This window comes from Nipponia nippon, unplaced genomic scaffold (genome assembly GCF_047370975.1).
Source record: "Nipponia nippon isolate SJK-2023a ecotype South Korea unplaced genomic scaffold, ASM4737097v1 scaffold_11, whole genome shotgun sequence".
NCBI classification, from domain to species: Eukaryota; Metazoa; Chordata; class Aves; order Pelecaniformes; family Threskiornithidae; genus Nipponia; species Nipponia nippon.
The window spans coordinates 8474246-8496246 of record NW_028262302.1 but is presented as its reverse complement, the minus strand read 5'-3'; the positions used below and the strand labels follow the sequence as shown (position 1 = coordinate 8496246).

Here is a 22001-nt window from a genome sequence, read left to right as displayed (position 1 = left end):
AGGAGTGGTCTAATATCATATGTAATGAAAAATATATTTATTAAAAATAAATCTAGTAACAATTGCCAATTCACCTAGTTTTGCAGGACACTTAAATCATGTTCAGCCTGGACTGCTCTATAAATACTGGTTATTTCCCAGGCTGCACTAGGTTGACTATGTTAAGAAATAAATTGCTTCATGCAGTGCAAAGGCAGTGCCTATAATTTCGCTGTTCCTCAGAAGATTAGGCGCATGCCACCTGGAATCTGTTGAATTAACAGACAACCAGACAGGGCAGAGTTCAGAAGGGTTATCAATGCAGCATCAAGTCAATCATCATTCAAATATCTACTGTGTTTTCCCATTTTTATAAAGTTTGAAACATGTGTCTCCATCCCATTCCCACTCCCCAGGTCTCACTCACCACTTCCTCTCTCTAGTCCACCCTGATGAGAGGTGCAAAATGCCACCATGTAGCAAAGCCTATAACCCACTGCTCATTCCTTCACAGCCAGTGGTTAGAGTAGATCAAAATACAAGGGGGAGCTCACCAATTTTGGTGGTCGTCGTGACGGGTCTCGAAGTCAAGTGGTGATGCGGTGTTGCATCATCTTATGGTGACAGGATGGACCATGGAGAAGAGAATGGGGACAAGAGAAGAAATGTATCTGAAAGGAGTTCCTGTCCCCAAAAAGGGCCCTAGCTAACTAAGCAAAAGTGTATGGAGAGGTGTAATATACGGACATGTGGATGTGGGCTGCACATCCCTTGTGCTCCTCACTCACAGATTTGTAAATGAAACACTAGGACTTGATCAGGGTGGAGTAACTGCATTGATGAAAAAATGAGAAATAAAAATGGAGGGTATCCTTCACCTGGAAAGTGTTGAAACACCTGATGCCATGTACTGCATCTCAGGAAGTTTTAAACTTACCAGAGGCAACGTATGTCTATTAAAACATCAACATGCACTGAAGCCACCCATCCTCAACATGTAAAAACAGAGCCTTTCCTCTTGTCTATGAGGAAAATAAGATCCAATAACAGTATCTGTCAAAATATTCATCCCTCTCAGCCCAGCTCCTGTCTGAGCTAGAGGAAATGGCACTGTACACTGCATAAGGCCAAACTCTTGTCATATACCATGTCCTCAGAGTTTGCTTTTCTTCTCTGTCCTGTTGTGCTTTGGATTTTTTAATGGGTATGCTGTCTATTCTTTACTACACCATTTTCCCTTCTCCTCACACGTTCCCTCCCTCTAGCACTATATTTCTTTCCGTACTGTCCCTGCCCCTACATACCCAGACATTTCACTTGCTACATTCCCTCCTTCCCACCTCACTCATGATAGAGTGCCAAAAGGTAGAGGTGAAATGAGTAAAGAACAGGGAGTTATTTCACTAATATTGAGATGTTATCCCTGAAAATGGAGGGAAGGTACTGACCATTCAAAGCTTTCCATTTTCATTCTTTTCTCCCCTTGAATCAATACTGTATCTTTTCTCATCTTCTGCCAAAGGGAAAAAGGGTGGGCAATGATGAGGAACGAGAATTTTTGCTGTTCCAGCTAGGAGAGCTCTCTAAGCCAGGATAGAAAAGTGGTTCCCTCACTATTACTGGAGGATTACAACTCTCCTCAGGATGTCATCTATTCTAACCCAAGCTCATAGCACAGCTTTAGACATGCCTGTCGTATCTCTTGCTTTACTTTCAAGAATGAGAAGTTAGTATATTAAGGCTGAAAAAAAGATAATGTCTCCATTTCTGGGCCTTCATCTGCATCTTCTAATGTGTACACCAAGGAGGTGGTCCCACTCCAGTAAAAAAAGCACTTTGTGTGTTGTGGGGTCTTCCTTGTTTGCTAAGTGGTCTTCCAGTCCGGGATTCATGCACTGCACCATATGGTTAATGCTGGAGACAGCACTGGTGCTAGAACTGTGTTTGCTAAAAGAACAATCACTTGTTGGAGTCACCTACAACCTGTCATTCCTCATTCTTCACTCTACGATGGCATACACGCGCATGAATAAAGACAACAGGAAAATGAATATGGAATGAGAGAAAACTGTTGAGAAATTATAACTTAATTCTGCCACCATAGGTCTCTTCTAATCTTTCTTTTGATTACATGGTTCTGAAGCCCTAGCTTCCCCTAAGTAAAATTTATTTGGCCACTGAATTTTATTGAGGAACTGTTTACATTAGTAAATTCTATTAGGTGTGTAAGGGTTGCAGACTTACAGTCCTTCTTTTCCACAGAGAACTCTTCCTACTGCTATTTTGGTGTCACACTGGAGAAAAATGATAAGCATATTTTAAGTGTCTGAGGTGTTTTGTAAATATTCAGAACTGTTCAAGCTCTCGTTTCTTTGTTTGCTCTCTCATTGACTTCTTCATTTGGAAAACTGAATACCAATTAAAAATATCACAGAGAAATCGCAGTAAAGTGTAACTTTTCCATAACACTAGGAGGGATTTTGGGCCTGATTTTGCAAATCCTAATTCACATTAATAGTTTTTGCTTCAAAAGTACAGTCACTCACATCAACGAGACTTCACATGTAAGTAAGAGAGATTTGGATTTGAAGAATTAAGGACTTCCAGGATCAGTCCTTTTGATAAGATGCTTCTGGGTCTTTATTAGCTCATTCAATTGCAGAATAGGTAACAACTGTGCCTTAGCAGACACCATGTGTTCTGCTAAGGAAATCTGCTGGTTTTATGACTACTTAAATTGAACAATTTAGGACTAATACTTCTTTTTTTACTCACATAAAGAATCTCAGTGAAGTTAATAGTGTTTAATGTTTTGCTTACTACTTATATAATTCAAGATTGCAAACCTGGGCTCCTCTTAAAAATATTTTAAGCCAATTTATAAAATGTTAAAAACTTAAAAAAACAGTAACGATGCCACTTCAGAAAGATGTGTTATATTTGTTTTCCAAGAATGAACTATTTCATTATTACGAAAGAGCAACAGTGGTACTAAAGGAAGACCAAATCTATGACATTCAAAAATGTCAATCAAAAAGTGTATCATCTTACCTCACTCAAGCCAAAAACTCATATAGGCAAGACAGCTATTCTATATGCTGTCTCTTTGACGAATCTATCTGTTCCTCCATCCATCAGTTCATTTTGTTCCATTTTGATAGCAAGCTACCCTTTCACTCATTATCTTTGTAGTCTTCTGACAGAAGGTTTCCATGTTTCATTAATTGTTGGATGGATGACCAGATGGATGAGCAGGTTGGTGAATAGATAGGTAAATTATTCATTCTTATTCTTTTTTAATTTGAGTGGTACCTAAGTTGCTGAAAATGTCTATCTACTTTGGAACAAAGGAACAAAGCTATATTGTCTCAGGTGTTAAACTGCGGAATGTCATTCCCTAACAGAAAGTGTGAAGACTGAATTTCCTTTCACTTTAGTAAAAAAATGGCTCTACCCTTCTAGCCTAAAAACACCCAGCACTTTGAGAATGTCTGAATGCTCAAATATTGTCTCTTTTAGACCCTACTGCACGTGTGATTGTCTTTTAACAAAGCATCAATATCCACAGAAGGTAGACTTCAGTTCAAAACTTCAGGATGGCTTACAAATGAAAGTGCCTTGGCATGCTTGTAAGTTCAAACTTGGAGAAGCAGCGACATGAAATAAAAGATTTGCTGGAAAACCAAAAAGGAAGAAAACAAAACAAAACAAAACAAAACAAAACAAAAACACAAAAGAAAACAAAGGTGGGTTTCTCAAGCACATGAATTGCATCAAGGAATTAGACATGCACCTGTTTTAACAAAATTGAGACAATCATTGTCTTTAGTGTTAAAGGGACTTTAGTAATTCAAACTTACCAAAATTATCCTCTTTTTAGTGTTAAGCTTTATTTTTTTATTTTAGTTTGATCTGGTAAATTAACAGGGCAACCCACTGAGACTCAATAAGCATTTTCTGTATCCCTTTTTCTTAAAACTTGTTTATGACTTAGCTGAATTAACTGTTCCATAAAACCCTGGTGGTCAAAAAATATTTCTGTTTTAGTTACACAAATATTTTTGTCTTACTTTCACAAATACTTTAGCTTTAGTTACAAACATTACACCACTGTAGACCAAACCCGAAAAGTGGGCAACACTGTCAGCTCTCACTGAAGTCAACGGGAACTGAGTGTGCACAACACTTTGCAGGATCAGACCCTTCACATAAAAGTATTTTGACTGTAGTTAGCCACATCCTTCGTGACCTTAACTTAATTCATACTGGCTAAATCAATTTGTTAATTCAGCTGAGGACAGAAGTTTGAAACAGAACATAAATTATATTTTTCCAATCCTACAAAACTTTGGTTTTCCCTCTGGGAAAATTTGTTAACAACCATAGTCTAAGTCAGCACAGAAAATGCAAGATCTGAGTTCAAAGGTCACCCCCTTTTATCAGCGGTACTTTCTTAAAAGGAAACAAGAGAAGATTGTGTTCTGCTTTTTCTAGACTTCATGGCAAGGAGTTAGTTACAGTAGGTTGTGTGTTTTTTTATTATAGAGGGAGATCTTCCTGACTTATGCTCCACTGTATTACCTAGAGCCCAGTCTAAACCCTGCTGAAATCAGAGTTATTCTGTTACCTTCAACAGGCTTTGGAATGGGCTCTGCATCCAAGATTTCTTTTTTTCTCCCCTCCAAATTCCTGATAAAAGAATATTACTGTTCTGACACAAGTCCCATTTCAACAGGTCACTGAATGTACGCAGAACTCTCACTCAAGCCAGCTAGACTTACGCATTTTAACAAGTCTTGTGCCGAACTGAGGCCAATTACCCCAGGCAAACCCACAAAATTAAGTAGCACTGCCTGAGATTAAGTTAGAGAAGAATTTGACCCATAACTTAGACAAATGTATCATTTGAGTGTTCAAACTGTATTCCAGAGATAGCATAAAAAGGACAGAACAATCATCTTTCTCTGTCTCCCTCACTGTAGTTTAAATGAAAGTGTTAAAAAATGTTTTCTTTACAACATTTTTTAAAATTGTTTAATTATCTTAATACAATTAGGAAACACATAGCCATAGTGGCTAATCAGACTAATGAAAAAAAAGAAACTTATAGGAAGTAGTTTAACAAGTAGGTTTGAAATTTTTTTAAGAAAACTTAGATAATAAAGATATAAATGTAGTTTAAAACCAAATCAAAATAGGAAAATCATGCAGTGGTTAAATTGCCATAATACATGTTGTTGCTCTTCATTCTTCTTCGTTTTGTTTTTTTTTTTAGAAAACGTCTCCTGAATTTTTGCTTGTTTGTTTGTCATTACTATGATAGCAAGCTTAGAATTTCGTCCCTTTAACTGCATTTTAATAGCAATGTATTATAGCATGATTTATCAACATATGGCAGGTGGAAGCTGACACAAATTATAATGAAAATTAAAACAGTCATTTATGCAGCAGGCGATTATAATTTAAGAAACATTTATTTGCAGGCTTTAAAAATGAGGGTTTAGAATCAAATGGGTTTAAAATGAAAGTTTTAATGACTGTTACCTTTTTCCTGCAGCCACTCCTCTACGGGCCGGTTATATTTGAAGGGGATTTTCTGTTTTACCATTTGGAACCGTTCACTATCAGTGTTGCCTTTAAAGTTTAAAAAACAACTTAAAAACAATCTGAAAAGTCAATGAAATAGTTAAAACATCCTAGATTTTTTTTTTAATGACCTTATTTAGCTATAAAAAATAAGTGCGCTTGTGTGTACATATACATTTGAAAAGAGAGAGATTTATCTTTAGTAAGGTGGAGAATAGTTGTACATCCAATTGCCTGAGGTTCTGGAAGGTCGAAGAAGTTAAATCCTATGAAAAAGATATATCAGATTCTCGCTCCTCAGAGTATTTGTTTATCCAGATTGGTTAGAAGGCATGTGTAATTTGTCTGGGATATGAGACCTTGAGTGACCTCAGTTACATGAGTTAAAACATTTTGATCAGACTCTAGATCTGTTTACACAAGGACATAGCACAATATATCAGTCACACAAACATACAGCTAGTAGTATTTTGATAAACCTTCTCACAGTAGTAAAAGACACGTGTTAGGACTAGAAACCCAGTAAACAGAAAAAAAGAGTGGAAGAAATTATAAGAAATTCATGCTGAAAGGATGTAATAGAATGAGATTAAAAAACCCTAAGAGTGGGAAGATAGATAGAAAAAAAGGGAAGTAAAATTTAAAAAGAGAAAGATCTGTTAATTAATGATATGCAAAAGCTTGTGTCCAGTTACCAAAGACTTGGGCCTGTTGCCAGAAGAAACAGAAGCTTAGAAACTAATTTAAATGAAAGCAGAAACAATTACCCAAGATGTAAATTCTGGCAAATGCCGTTCCTTTGTTCCGTGTTGATGGATGATAGAATTATCCAGTAAAGTGTTTTTTGGAGGAAAGCCCTTATCACTCCCACAGTACAGAAAAGAATAGGATTCATACCAAGTCTTTGTCCAAATTCCCTGGCTATTGAAAAAAATGTACAGCTCAGATGGGTTGGGCCAGCCTCTAGTAGAAAGGAGCAGCTCAGTTTGATAGTGTTAGGAGTGACAGTAAACAAGTGCCATCATTCTGCTTTTTCTTCAACTACAGTCACTTTCTGACTCATTCTAGTTTTTGCTTCACGTATTATTTTTATAAAAACTCTTCAGTCAGGCATAAAAAGAGTGCATCTTTTACAAAATTCATTATAATATTCTAGAAAACTAGAGTATGCCCCCAGCTTACTGAAGTAATGTTACCATAAACGGAAGTTCATTAGATCAGGACTGCTCCAATACATGTTTTGAATAAATGACAGTCCAAGAGTCAGCAACTGCTCTGCACAATTTGCAGTACTGCTTTTAAAATCCCACATATAAATAACCTAATGTGTCTTTGTATTTATTTGACTTTCTGAAACAGATGTTGGAATCTTTTTTTTAATGTAAAGACACATCAAGGAAAAAAATATATATGACTAACAGCTGGCAAGATGCTCCACCCAGTCAACAGCAGATGCTGTCATACTGCAAGCAATATGCCTGGCAAATCTCATGTGCTCGATAATCCTTACTGTGTAACTGTTGCTCGGAAATGCTGCCAGTCTGTATGAGGTACCTGCTGACCACAGCTATCTTCTCCAGCATCATCTTGTTACTGATGACTTTCTGGAACAAGTGAGAGGCACTGTAGCAACACACCAGCTATATAATAATAATCCCACAATATGTAATAAAGCACGGACCTAATCTTAAGGAGTATTTGTAAAAATCATTATCTGTATCTCTTTAAGTCCAGCTGTAAGAAAAACAGCAATTTGGATTTAGGTTAATATCTCCAACAATAATGATGAACATTTAGGAGCCTTGCTGCTTATTTGGGGCAACAGGGAAAGCAAAGCAAAAACATTTAAGAAGAGCTTTACTGGCCTGATTCCTTATCACCTTCCTGGAAAGTCATCTCATTTTTTCCTTCCATGTAACAAATTCATTGTGGGAAACTGCTGTTCTTCATTGTAGAAAGATCTAATCAATTACTAGCTGACACACACTGATGTTCCAGTTTCTCTGTCCCACTTCAGATGCCTGCCTATACAATTGGTTACTTGGATAAACCAGAAGGAAAAGATAAAATATTGGAAACACACTCTGTCAGTCATTCATCAAATAATATTAAACAATGTACTGTGGTGGCTTGGAGTCACTCACAGACATTAAGTTACCTTTAAGTACATTCCCAGTTCTCATAAGTCATATCACCACCAATAAAAAGTACCAATAGTCAGTTCTGTACTTCTATGAATACAGATTCATAAACATAAAACTCGAATCATGTTCAGTGCAGGATCTAAGAAAAAAAATGATGAAGAGTAGCTAAGGTAGACAACAACAAAAAAAAAACCCACCTCAAGTTAAAGAGACAGAAATATCAACAAAACAATTATTTTTGATCTGTTTATTAATAGTAAGCTGATGACTAATGTAGGCTGGGGTCAGTTGTTTTCCCAATTTCTTAATCTAAAGGATAGGTCCTTTTCCTGAAAGTTGTCCCGTTCTTTTAAGCCTATGGGAAGTTTACACTCACAGGGCAGGGAAGCAGACTTGCTTTGAGGAGAACAGAAACAAAAGTAATTGAGTCAAGCTCACTACAAAAACAGTTTCTTTTTTAAAAATCAGTTAGCAAGGCATTCTGCTTATCCATTAGACCTTTTCTCAACACAATAATCCATGCTCTCCTTCACCAAAACAGCTAAATCTCATAAAATGCAACCACAGAAATCTTGTGTCTCCTTTAGGATATTTTTGGTCTGTTGCAGTGTGCCTATTTTTCTCTATGTAAGAAAGGGGTACTAGGTCCTGAAAGACACTCAGGAGGTGTTTCAGTGCGACTTAAAGACCTAAATTTCTCTGTCAACCCAGACTTGAACACCTACAGAGACTCTGTACATCTGTACAGCTACTACATCTGTATTGCATGTGATACAGAAAGATACAGTTTCAGTAGAAATGAAGGTTATTCCCCACTTTATAGAGCACATTCTGAGTAACAACTTCTGGTTAGATGAGAGTCCATTGAAATCTTAATGTTGATGGCCAAGAACAATTTCTGTAGGGCCAAAGAAATTCTGTAACACGCTCAAAACAAAAAACTCCACTGGCTTCATTCGGTACACACATAAGCAACTATTTACTGGAGGCAATGAGATCTTTTTCAGAATAAAGAATGATCCATGGTTCATAGGAACACAAGAGTCAGCCAGTGGCTGGCATGGAGTGCTTCTTCCTCTATGTAGAGGGCTGACTGTGGAAAGGAAAAAACGTAGTAGATTGAAATTTCTCATAAGTAGGGCATCTCACAAGAACAGGCCAGAAAGACTAAGGTAGAAAGGAAGTGTGACAATGAAAGAAGACATGACAAGTAAAAATGGGTTTCTTATAATACAGTCCTAGACCTTCAAGAAAGCCAGAAATGACAACTATTCCCCACCACATCTTTAAAGACTTTTTTTTTTAAATCAGGTTTAATTTAATTTTATTATTATTATTATTATTAGGCAGATATATTCAGCAGGATTAAAATACATACAAAAATCATACCTTTAAAAGCTATGAAAAATTGAAGGACATTAGAAAATTCAGATAGGTTTAAATTGCAACATTAGTACCTGATCTATTATTTTTTGTTTTGTTTTTAAATTTTATTTCAGACATTAGTAAGAATGATTTTTAAAAACCTGTGCATGAGAATGTGTTCACTGATATACCCAGTTATAACATTGAGTTAAAGAACAAGGTTTCCATTGTCAAGTGCTTGGGACAGTCAGTAAATATTAATAAAAACATACAATTATTAAATTAATATTGACTTTGAGTTGTGCTTTAAAAAAAATAAACACAGCATTTGATATGAAAGTTCAAAAAGGAAATATCATGGTTTCAACACGAAGTAACATAAGTTCAACATGAAGCAAGCTCATCAGACCTCTGACACCTGAGCTATGACGTGATTAAGGGGGATTCTTGTCCATTTTCATACACAGAAATTTTCAGTAATAATCCTTGTGTGACCTCAAAGCAATGCCTTTCTAGAGCTGAATGATACACATTTAAACAATCCCTTCATGCAAATAATCTAGACGCCCTCATTTTTTCTCTTTGAGTTCAGCTCTGATTCAAGGCTGTACTTCAGAAAAGAATACATAGGATAAAAAGAGCCATTTAAATTTATTTTAGAAAATATGCTTAATCCTATAGCTCTTTTGCATTCAAAATCAATGCGGGTCTCAAAGGTCTGCAGGATATAATTTGTTATAGTAACATTGTGTTGATTAGTTTTGCTACTTGTGATTTACCAAATATTTTTCCTCCCATAGGTTCTAGCTGCTTTAATGATATGAGTACCAATAGGAATTGCTCATTTAAAATAACCTTCCTTCTTTTTCTTTCATCTCTTATAATAAATCCCTGTGTATCAATATGACTTACAATCTGCTTCACAACTTAGCTTCTTCTGAAAAACTGTACCTCAGAAATACATTCATAGAATCACAGAATCATTTAGGTTGGAAAAGACCCTTAAGATCATCGAGTCCAACCATTAACCTAGCACTGCCAAGTCCACCACTAAACCATGTCCCTAAGCAACACATCTACATGCCTTTTAAATATCTCCAGGGACAGAGACTCAACCACCTCCCTGGGCAGCCTGTTCCAGTGCCTGACTACCCTGGCAGTGAAGAAATTTTTCCTAATATCCAACCTACACCTCCCCTGGCACAACTTGAGGCCATTTCCTCTCATCCTATCACTCGTTACTTGGCAGAAGAGACCAACCCCCACCTCACTACAACCTCCTTTCAGGTAGTTGTAGGGAGCAATAAGGTCTCCCCTCAGCCTCCTCTTCTCCAGACTAAACAACCCCAGCTCCCTCAGCTGCTCCTCATAAGACTTGTTCGCTAGACCCTTCACCAGCTTCGTTGCCCTTCTTTGGACATGCTCCAGCACCTCAGTGTCCTTCCTGTAGTGAGGGGCCCAAAACTGAACACTGTATTGGAGGTGCGGCCTCACCAGTGCTGTGTACAGGGGGATGATCACTTCCCTAGTACTGCTGGCCACAATATTTCCGATGAAAGCCAGGATGCTAATGGCCTTCTTGGCCACCTGGGCACATTGCCAGCTGTCAACCAACACCCCCAGGTCCTTCTCTGCCAGACAGCTCTCCAGCCACTCTTCCCTAAGCCTGTAGCATTGCATGGGGTTGTTGTGACCGAAGCGCAGGACCCAACATTTAGCCTTCTTGAACCTCATACAACTGGCTTCAGCCCATCGATCCAGCCTGTCCAGATCCCTCTGTAGAGCCTTCCTACCCTCCAGCAGATCAACACTCCCACCCAACTTGGTGTCATCTGCTAACTTACTGAGGGTGCACTCGATCCCCTCATCCAGGTCATTGATAAAGTTATTAAACAGGACTGGCCCCAACACTGAGCCCTGGGGAACACCACTTGTGACCAGGTGCCAAATGGACTGAACTCCATTCACCAGCACTCTCTGGGCCCAGCCATCCAGCCAGTTTTTTACCTAGCGAAGAGTACACTATGAGCAGCCAGTTTCTGCAGGAGAATGCTGTGGGAAATGGTGTCAAATGCTTTACTAAAGTCCAGGTAGACAACATCCACAGCCTTTCTCTCATCAACTAAGTGGGTCACCTTGTCATAGAAGATCAGGTTAGTCAAGCAGGACCTCCCTTTCATAAACCCATGCTGACTGGGCCTGATCACCTGGTTGTCCCATACATGCCGCATGATGGCACTCAAGATGATGTGCTCCATAACATTTCCCGGCACCGAGGTCAGACTGACAGGCCTTCACGTATTTTTTCTCCTTTCTCACGCAAAATTCTAAAGCACAGCCAAACCTGTCTCTATGAAGACTGGGTAAAACAAGCCTTTTATTCCATTTAGTACTTAAATGTACAATGAACAGAAATCCTACTGCATCTCCTAAGTATCACATAGACCTCAGTTTTACAACAAAGTGACAAGCATCTAGGCTCTTATGACCTTAACGATTTTAATGGCAATATTTTGAAATCTTCTGGATCCTTGAATCTTGTTTAACCTGAATATTCAAAATATTTCAGATACCGCAGACATTCCTGAGGACTAAATATTTTGGAGAGGAATCTGGCAGAAGAGCTCTATTTTTTTGTTTGTCCCTCTTTCCCCCAAGAAAACCTGCCACCTAAATCATAAAAATCAGAGCCTGCTTGTTGCCAGTCTTCTGTCTTTTTTCTGGAGCCCTCTGTAACCCTGCTCCATGGACTATACAGATAAACAGATCAGATTCACTTCTGGCTTTGGTGCTTGATAATCTTCAATTTAGATCAAACTAAAATGGGAAAAAAACCAACAGAATTTGCTTGTGCTAAGCACTATCAGCAGTTCCCACAGGAAATGCTTTTGATACAGTGCAACAGTCCAGGGGGAGACAGTTTAAATTTACTCATGGGCAAAGCAGAATTTTCTTCCAAAACCCTACAATGTTGGAAGATGTTTTGCTTTTCCAGTCATGGTTCCTTTAAGAAAACAATCCATCTTTATTGCATTAAGTTTATTTCTATAACTAAAATGGATTCTTAAGCCAAAGAAAGTAAAAGAGCAATTGAAGCTCTGAAAAATGTTGCTTCTTGGCCTAGATACCAATCACGATGATTTACTGCCTCTTTGGTGTGAAAGAGAAAAGCCGAAAGGTTCCAGCAAATTGCACTGGGCAGAAAGAAAGTACTCACTTCCAGGTGGAATATTAATCCAACCTGATGTGTTGTCAAGTCTGTGAAGATGCTAAAAAGAATACCATAAGAAAACATTCATCTGTCCTAAATTAATGCATAAGGCTGTTTTACGAAGAGACACTACAGCAGCAATATTTTCTTCATTGCTTGTAAGTCTTTAAAAAGAATGAGACATTTTATCTAATGAGCAGTTATTAAATGAAAGGCAATATAATGATATTAATGATTTAAGAAAACATTTTGAGATCAGTGCTCAAGGTTCAAACTGATTCCACCTCTCTTACCTTATTATAGATGAAATTTCAGTAGAAGGGCTAGTAAGCAGTTAGTGTTTGATAGCTCAGTTCACCCACTGTCCTTTAATGCCAGGTCCCTTTGAGTTTTTATGGATGCCCATAATCTCGCTATGATTTACATACAATTAATTCACATCAATACGGGAGGGGTGCATGGTAGCCTGCTACGGCCTGCAAAGTCTACCTTTAAGCGCTAAATCCTCTATTGACGTAAACTGACTCAGCTCAGTTCAGCCCTAAAACTTCTAGAGCTGATGCTGTACACCCTGGAAAAGGAGGCTCTCGTGCATCATGGCGAAGCTGCCATTTTTCCCTAATAGCTAATAAACGGCACATGTACTGCAAATCACAAAAGTTTCAGAAGCGTGTTTGTGATTGGGACACGCTGAACCTCTTTAACCACTTCTATTTACAGGCAGCTGCACTTAAAAACTTACAGTATACTAAATTGTCCCATTTTCACATTTCCTTAATTACATATTTTGTTCTGAATACTATGAAGTACAACCACCGTTTGTTCACATTTTGTATTCAGCAAGGAAACTGAGACAAGCCTATTAGTAAAGTTCATATTTAGGACTAGAACTTTCCCTCTTCCATAAATCAGGAAGGAATAACAACACTACAATTAGCTTTAGCATCAAGCCTGTTTATGGATAGCTGTTTATTTTGTTGCATTACTGTAAGGCCATATTGTGGTTTATGTTACATAACACAGGGAAGGTCTGCATTAAAATCAAACCATATTAAAAAATCTCTACTTGCACTAGTTTTTATAAAACACTTGAAAAAAGTCCAAACTTGAAACCACAGATCTGGCTTATACAGAAATGAAACAGGATGACCATACAACTAAACAAAATAATTATAAGGCAGGTGATCCGGAATTTTTCTTTCTAATTACCACAAACTGTCCCTCTACAAATTCCTACAAAGCTTCAGTTTTGCCTTGTGTAACAAGGGGTGCTATGGAGGATTAATTCAAAGTTGGGATTTTATTTTATTTGATGGGACTGAAGAATAGCGAAGCCTTGACATTGTTTATCTTTGCTTCAGCTCTTGGATATTGTGCTTTTCCCTCTGCCTTCACTGTTCAATAGGGTTGGATCTTTTGCTATCGAATTCTCATTTTATTTCTTGTCATAGAATCATAGAATGGTTTGGGTTGGAAGGGACCTTAAAGATAGTTTAGTTCCAACCCCCCTGCGATGGGCAGGGACACCTTCCACTAGACCAGGTTACTCAAAGCCCCATCCAACCTGGCCTTGAACACTTCCAGGGATGGGGCATCCACAACTTCTCTGGACAACCTGTTCCAGGGCCTCACCACCCTCATCGTAGAAAATTTCTTCCTATATCTAATCTAAATCTACCCTCTTTCAGTTTAAAGCCATTACCGCTTGTCCTGTCACTACATGCCCTTGTAAAAAGCCCCTCTCCAGCTTTCTTTTAGGCCCCTTCAGGTACTGGAAGGCTGCTATAAGGTCTCCCTGGACCCTTCTCTTCTCCAGGCTGAACAACCCCAACTCTCTCAGCATGTCTTTATAGGAGAGGTGCTTCAGCCCACTGATCATCTTTATGGCCTTCCTATGGACATGCTCCAACAGGCCCATGTCCTTCTTATGTTGGGGGCCCCAGAGCTGAACGCAGTACTCCAGGTGGGGTCTACACGAGAGTGGAATAGAGGGGGAGAATCACCTCCCTCAAGCTGCTGGTCATGCTTCTTTTGATGCAGCCCAGGATACGGTTGGCTTTCTGTGCTGCAAGCACACTTTTCTGGGTCATGCTGAGCTTCTCATCAACCAACACCCCCAGGTCCTTCTCATCAGGGTTGCTCTCAATCCATTCTCCACCCAGCCTGTATTTGTGTTTGGGATTGCCCTGACCCATGTGCAGGACCTTGCACTTGGCCTTGTTGAAATTCCTGAGGTTCGCATGGGCCCACCTCTCAAGCCCTCATTTCCCCCTTCGTCCTGGATGCCCTTGACTTTATCTTCAATTCCCTCTGATCCCGTTGTTTGCTAGGACCCACACCTTTCCTTCCATTCGTCTCACTGTGGACTGGAGATAAAAGCTGACCTACACACTGCAACTCTCCTCAGCTCACTGCCCTCATGACAAAAGACAACGAGGCCTCGGTAACATAAGTACTAAAAATAGGAGAGAGAATTATCAAGCAAGATTACAACAGCAAAAGTTATTCAGGCAACTGGAGTTGTTTCTAAGTTTATACTGCCTCAACTAAAAGGTTTACGCTGCTTCCACTCTCTATTTTATCTTATCTTTTTTAGCCTAAAAATCGTAGGGTCCTAATTCAAAGCAAAGAAGCATTCAGGCCAAAATCATTGGGAAATTCAGAGGCAAACTAGGAGATTAGAGTTTAAACGTCTGTCCACAAGGTGCGGCTAACATGGGCCATGTGACATTAAGAAGACTAAGGAAGACTTTGAGAAGTCATCTAATTCAGCCCTCTGCCCCAGGACAAGACCAGTAACATTTCAACCTCCCTTAGATTAATCTTTTGGTCTTGTCTTGGATGACTGACAGAATGAGTGCCTTGCCCCTGATAATCTAACACAATAGAAGCAAAACAAAAAGAAAACTCAGACTAGCAAAGGTGGAGGAAGGTTAATCAAACTTTTTCAAGGGTGCAAAAGAAAAAAAAAATTAATCTGCTGAAAAATGTGATTTGGGTCTTATTTTATATGAGCAGATTATAGTGAATTGTTTCAGCCCTACAGAAGCTGAGGCCATGGGCATGAGGTAGAAGCAGTCTGGTTTAGTTCTCTTTTGATTTATGCTAGAAAAGTGAGCTAGTATGCAGTATTGAGAAAGCAGTTATCCGTTCAACCTTTTAACAGATATGAAACAATTTGGGTGTCTACATTACCAGATGTAGACATCTTTGAGATGTTTTGTAAGTAATGTGTAAATTATTGGGTTTTTACTGACCAGGTCCAAATTAAGCCCCATATCAGACAGCCAAGGCTAAAGTGACTATTAAAGAGCAACTGAAACTACATATCGATCTTTCCATTTTAAACAAGAACAAATTTCATTTTACAGGAAGAGATATGAAACAGAAACCAGAATAAAATCCACTGCTACTGTCCCCACATCCCACTTCTTCGATTCCTTTGGGAAAGGTCAGATCTGATTTATATAGCTCAGTGGGAACAAGCAGCAATAACCAAATGCCAAAAGCACTTTATTTGTATTGACGCTTTAAATTCTATTAACTCCCATTTATCTAGGGGTTGCTTATCTGTTTTGTGGATTATGCAAAGTCAGGGCAGAGAAAAACACTGGATCTAGTTTATATGTATAGGGTTAGGCATTGGAGCTATACAAGTGCAGCTATTTTCCTTCTTAACACCAACGTGAGACTGAAAACAGAACAACTGCCTTTGCATGGTCCAAGATCTGAGGTAACAAAACTTGCAGCCTTACACCTGCTTCACAGAGAGTCAGTGGCTTACCACCACACAGCTGCAGACAAGAGCACTCAGGTAGACAGCTAGCTTAGGTCTGACAGGCAGCATGGAGGTAGGGCTAGAAAAAGCACTGATTCCTGCAGAATCACTTGGGGCTCAGTGCACTGTGCTCCCCATTCAAGAAGGGCTCCTCTTTATGTTTTATCAGGCATTACACTGAAACTAAGACTCCTTACTGGAAGGTGCCGGTAGGCAGTCTGGTATGCATGTGGGAATTGGCTCAGTTCCAGGAGGACTTGCAGTCTCTGCCTTGATGTGGGCAGTGATGGAGCTGGGTTGGCTCTAGCAGAAATCTTCAGATGTTTCTGGATCTCATTTCCCTGTGCATGTATTATCAGGGAGATAATATAAGGAGCTGTATATACAACAGAGAAAGCATGTACAGTCCTTTCCCATGAATATTGTGCTGAGTGTAGCGAGGCTGCTCAGTCAGTAATATTAATGAGAGTAATGCCTATAAAGCACTTAGTCAAACGTCACCAATGAGGACTGGAAAGCTAACCAGTTACAAATAACAGAAAGGCAAAAACCCTATGGAAGGGGGCAAGTTCTCTAGGGTGAATGCCAGAAAATAACTAAAAGCAAGTAAGAAACTGATGAAAGAAGAAGTTTATTAAGCACTTCCTACCAAGATTACATATGAGACAGTGGTACAGTCTCCTCTGGGAAATTCTTGAATTATATAAAGTTTTACTTGATAAAGTGGTAGGGGATATCAGTTGATTACAGAATGGAATAAATGAGACCAAACAGATCTTTCTCATCTCTAATTGCTACAAATCAGTGATCTTTGCCTCCTCTTAAAATCAATTCTTCTGTTTGCATCAGCTTAGAAAAAGTAAAAGAGAATTCCAGGACCGTGTAGTGACCCAGTAAGCCTTCTCAAAGACAGGTGTCATTCACAAAGCCAAGCCATGAACTAGGGGCACAGGAAACATCCATACAGTGAAAAAATCATTACTAAATAACACTGTGTCAGAAGTAAGGTAGACCTGTGGGAAAAGGAACTTGTAATTTCTGTAGATGTATTTTTCCTACTCCAACCTTTTAAATCAATTTCTTTCTTGGAAGTGACCTGAGTTTTGGAAATTGCTATGGAAATGCTAAGTAGCGAAGGGGTAAAATACCACTCAGTCTGCACATGACAGACTTATTCAGGGTGAATCTCACTGACTGTGAATTTGATAGGCTTAACAAAAAAAATACAAAAGATTTTGCGAGTCCAGCACCAGAGTTTTCAGTCTCTAGGGTGCTCCAGGTACTCAGTAAATAGCAAAGATGTAAGTTCACTGACCCAGAAAGGCTTTCATACTCACTGAATTGTAGAATATTTTCTATTTAAGTCCCCAAAGATAATGTACATTTTCTTTCCCCAAAGAAAATGTAATGGGCTTTATCCCCACTTTACTGATTGGAAAACTGAGCCACACAGTGGTAAAAGTATTGCCCAAGACCACAGGGAATGGCATCTATAAACCCAAGGCTGGGATTCAGAACTTCTGGCTCCCAGTTCCATGACTGGCCCCTTTCATTTCTGACCATCCTTTCACACAGTTGCTCTGCTTCAGTCTACAGCATTGGATTTCATTGACTTTGCACTTTCCAGTGCCTTTTAAGCGAGCAGGGAGAAGGCTGATGCGGATGCGTGAGCCCCTTCTGTCACTGCATGTCAGCTGTGTCAACCTCGGATTACAGCTGGCACCGTTCCTTCTGCAGGCAATAAGATAAGAAAAGCACAAAGTTGTTGTTCAAGCCTCTGATCCCTCAGGCCAGATGTTTGTTTGCTCTTTCTTACTGCTTGTGCGTATGTGTGTATGAGAGAGAGAGAGGGACAGAGGGAGAGCCAGAGAGGGAGAGATGAAAAAAAAATATTTTATAACAACTCTATTTGACCAGGAAAACTGAAACAGAACTGACCCAGGAGAGGAATGTAACTATATTAATGTCTGGGAGTTCACTGCACTGTGATGTCTAGCAGGGTTCTTTCCAGCAATCTTTTTTAGCCTGATTCTTCACCTGAGAAATATTTCTCCATCGTTCTCTGCTCCACATTATATATATCTACATATAATCTACATATATCTACAGCTACATTTTATGTATCATCAGATGACTGAACCAATAGTAATTCATCTTACTCCAGCAAAGAAGAAATTTATCAGAAATTTTTGGTGATAGTGCTTATGCTTGGTACCTGGACGTTCATACAATCATGGACCAGCGGATACAAACAGATGAGAACATAATATTTGAGCATTCAAACAGTTAGGATAAGCACACTTATGTGAGCAGCTGTATACTTTAGCCTGGAATTGTTAGCAAGACCAAGCTATCAGGATATACCTACATCTCTTAGTATGTAATTACTATTCATGGAATATGGCATGGTGACGATTTTAGCAAGAAGCATGCTGGATGTCAGAGAGATACAAGGAAAAAAAACATGGCTTGGATCCCTATGTGAATTCAATACACCTGTTTTGCACCATAGTATCTCGGGGACAGGGACTCAAAGACTTGTAGTGAGTATAAGAATGTAATCCCAGTATTTAGGAAAAACCCTTGGCCCAGGGTTCTTATATCAGATACAAGAAGGCTGAGAACAACTAGGTAGAAAGATGCATCAGTGCCCTATGGATACTATATCTTGGCATACTTTAAGTCATTATTTTGACATAGAGCAAGCCTAGGATTGGGGAATCGTAAAGCTCATCTCTTCACAAGTTACACTACGTGCCATACTACCATTGTCAAAGGTTAACATGACTTTTCATAAACATTCACTCCATGTTGGCAGAATTTGTCTTACAAAGGATCCTAGTCCGTAGGACTAAACTAAGAGGAAAGAACTGAGATCCGAGAATCAAGATCATCAGCGGAAAAAGAATCAGAGAAATGGAGAAAAATTACAGATGCTACTAAACTGCGTAGGTTTTGCTTTGCCTTGGTTTAAATTTAGCTGAGCAATGTGTTCATAGTACAGCAGAGTAACTTCTATCAAATTCCAGCTGGAGAGGGAGTGGGAGTATTTCCACATGTCTCCCTGAATAAATTAATGAGGGGAAAAAACATGATACAAACACATACAGCTTATGTGACCTCATATTTCAGGTCACAAACTAAGCATAATAGTAGGACAATTTTTTTTTTAGAAGGACACTTTTTGGGGCATATTTTTGTTGTTGCCATGGTGGGTTACTGTAATTCTCTGAAGCATCAGACACTTGGCTGCTCTTCGAGTCAAGAAGCTGATTCGATGAACAAACAGGCTCTGGGAGGACAGAATAAAAATGATCCGAAATCCACGACCATTGGACAGAAGTGTCATTTTGACCATTAAAGCAAATTTTCTTCTGATGTATTTGGTATTTGCCTCTAGATTTGACATATTGGACATCCAGTCTGACTCAGGAAGATGTAAGAATGATGCTACACTAATTCAACTAACAGCATGCAGCTGATATAATACATATCTCTGTTCTTTTGGACAGCACTGACAAAAAGTTTTCCTCAAATTGTCAGTACTTTCTGACAGTATTTTCTTTATCCAGGCTATAAACAAGATAAAGTATTTTGGCTAAATTAAAACTAGTATTGCCTCTGCGGCATGTATTTACATGTTAGAACAACCTTTTAAGCGACAGTTACGTAGCAGTAATAGAGACTGCTACATAAGAATGCTTCTTATTCTTTCTCCCCTCTTCCCCACAGCTCAAGGACTATCTGTGGGATCCTAGGTGGGAATTACACAGTCATGGGTACTTGTATGAAAAGACTACTCTATGTACATCTTTCCTTGTGTAAACTCCTTCTTTCAATCTTATTGCTGTTAAATAATACTGTACTGTTTGTTCTGCCTGGCTATCTTACATGTCTTCATAAAAACCCATGCATTTCCCTCTTTCTTAATGCCAAGCTGACAGAAATGCTTGATAGACTACCACTCACATGGGCTTGAGGTATTTGGTGAAGGTAAGACTGCAACTCATGCAGACTGATTGAAAGCAGCATGTCATAAAAGCCTGGATCAGTTTTGAGAAACAAAACTTCGACAGGAAGGATGAGTACTGGAAGTTGTAATATAGTCACTTTTTTCTTTTTCTCTCTGTCTTTCCTCTCCTCTCTCCTCAGAGACAGAATTTGGAAGACAGACAAGCCCCACAGTGCTTCCATGCAACTGTTTGGGGATAGGAGGAAAATGTAAACGAACCAGAGCATCATACATCCTGTGGGAAAGCAAAACACGAAGTACATAGAAGTTAAGCTGTGAGCATAGTGGCAATATTTTCGTAACTTTTTTATCATATCAGATCCTATCCCATCATCCAGTATGGACGCACGTGCATTAACATATATTAACACAGGTGGTTTTTTGCACAAATTCCGAAGTATGTTTGTCTGTTGGTGACTTAATACGTGTAGGTTTATATCTCAGTGGATACAGGGGACTAAAAGTGAGTCTTCATATCATTTAGCCATATTTATCTGTTTTCCAACCTTATAAATATATTATAGATGTTATGGCCTTGCAGTGACAAGCTACAATCAACTTTTGATTTCATCAACTTGTCATGCTTTAATCATCCCTCTTGGCAGATCTTTCAGCATATGTCACAGTACTGCCTTCAAAATGTGCTTCTTCAATGCTGTTTTATTAACCCTGTCTTTTTATATGTTTTAGGCTCATTATGAAATGCAGTAAATCTGTCAAAGGCACTTTGCATGCCATCTCCAATTCGTGCTGATAGGCAGCATCTGAGAGCTCATTTAAGTCCCACAAAATGAGTACAATATGAAAAATCAAAACCCACAAACAAGTGTATGACAAGAACCCTGGTGATCATATTCAGCCCACAGGGCTAATCAAAATTCAGTGCTCTTGTTCCCAACTCATTACCCACTCACAAGGGCATTTGGATAGGAAAATATTAAGACCACAGTGGTATCTGGCAGTACCACAAAGAAATCCCTTGAACTTGCACATCAAGCAACGGGACTTATTAATGACTCCAAGTAGTCAAAGCACAAGAACCATGTGCCTCTTTATGGAGGCAACTGGATTCACCCAAGCTTCTTACTATTACCTTGGTTTCAGAAGCAAGGTTTCAGAATTGAGAAAGAGATCATAACAGGCTCGAGTCTGAAGGAGGGAAGGGATTGCTAAAGGGGCACAAGAATGCAGAAAACAGATTTGAGGGGAGAGGGGTTGGAAAGAAGAGGGAATGAGGAAATGCCAAAAATCACTCTGGAAGGGACAGAGGGAACTTGGGGAGGAGGAGCCAGGCTCTGCAAAGCACAGAGAACTAGTTATTTCCTCTAATAAGGCTCAGCTACCAAACATTTGAAAAACACTGAAGTAGTATAACACGAGCCATGCAGGGGTACTATGCAGGGATAAGTACAAACTTAGAAAGGAAGAACTTGTTGCAATGACTCGGATGCCCCAGTTAGTTCTGCTTTTGAGTTTTCCTTGTTAATGTCCCAATCAGCGTTAGACTCTCAGCTCATGAGAACTAATAATCACAATATTGAATACTATTTACAATATCAGAGCACTTGTCAGGTGAAGAAAGGATATGTAGTCTTCTCTTAAATCCTGCAGTGATGCTACTATTAGATCATCCAAACTTATCTTCCCCTTCTTGGCTAATGCATTATAAATTAAATAAAGCAAAGTTCAGAGAAGTAACATCCCAAGAGGGAGAAAATTAAAATGTCACTAATACAAAAAAATCAAGAAGAACTTATATATCCAGAAATGAGGCTGCTTTTTTCAACTGTATTGGACTGACTCCTAAAGACAATCTGTCTTCAGTAATCCTGCTTTGGTTATAATGGAAGACTACTACAGGTATAACACAATATTCCTCCATAATTTAGGCACTCTTATTTCCTGGAAGAGTACTGTTAACTGTTT

At 39.0% G+C, this 22001-nt stretch overlaps 1 protein-coding gene across 13 annotated transcripts in view; it reads right to left on the bottom strand.

Annotated features, from left to right (window-relative positions):
- Positions 1–22001, bottom strand: part of NRXN3 (neurexin 3) — a 1031986-nt gene that overhangs the window by 110427 nt on the left and 899558 nt on the right. For 7 of the 13 annotated variants that reach the window (XM_087747422.1, XM_087747424.1, XM_087747429.1 and 4 more), the window contains 2 exons: positions 5524–5613; positions 534–593 (listed from right to left, as the gene is read on the bottom strand). The exons of 2 other annotated variants lie outside the window; for them this stretch is intronic. In XM_087747422.1, the coding sequence (XP_087603548.1) occupies positions 534–593; positions 5524–5613 (150 nt within the window). The remainder of the gene's footprint in view (positions 1–533; positions 594–5523; positions 5614–22001) is intronic. 4 more of the 13 variants (XM_087747427.1, XM_087747432.1, XM_087747428.1 and 1 more) reach the window with 1 other exon arrangement.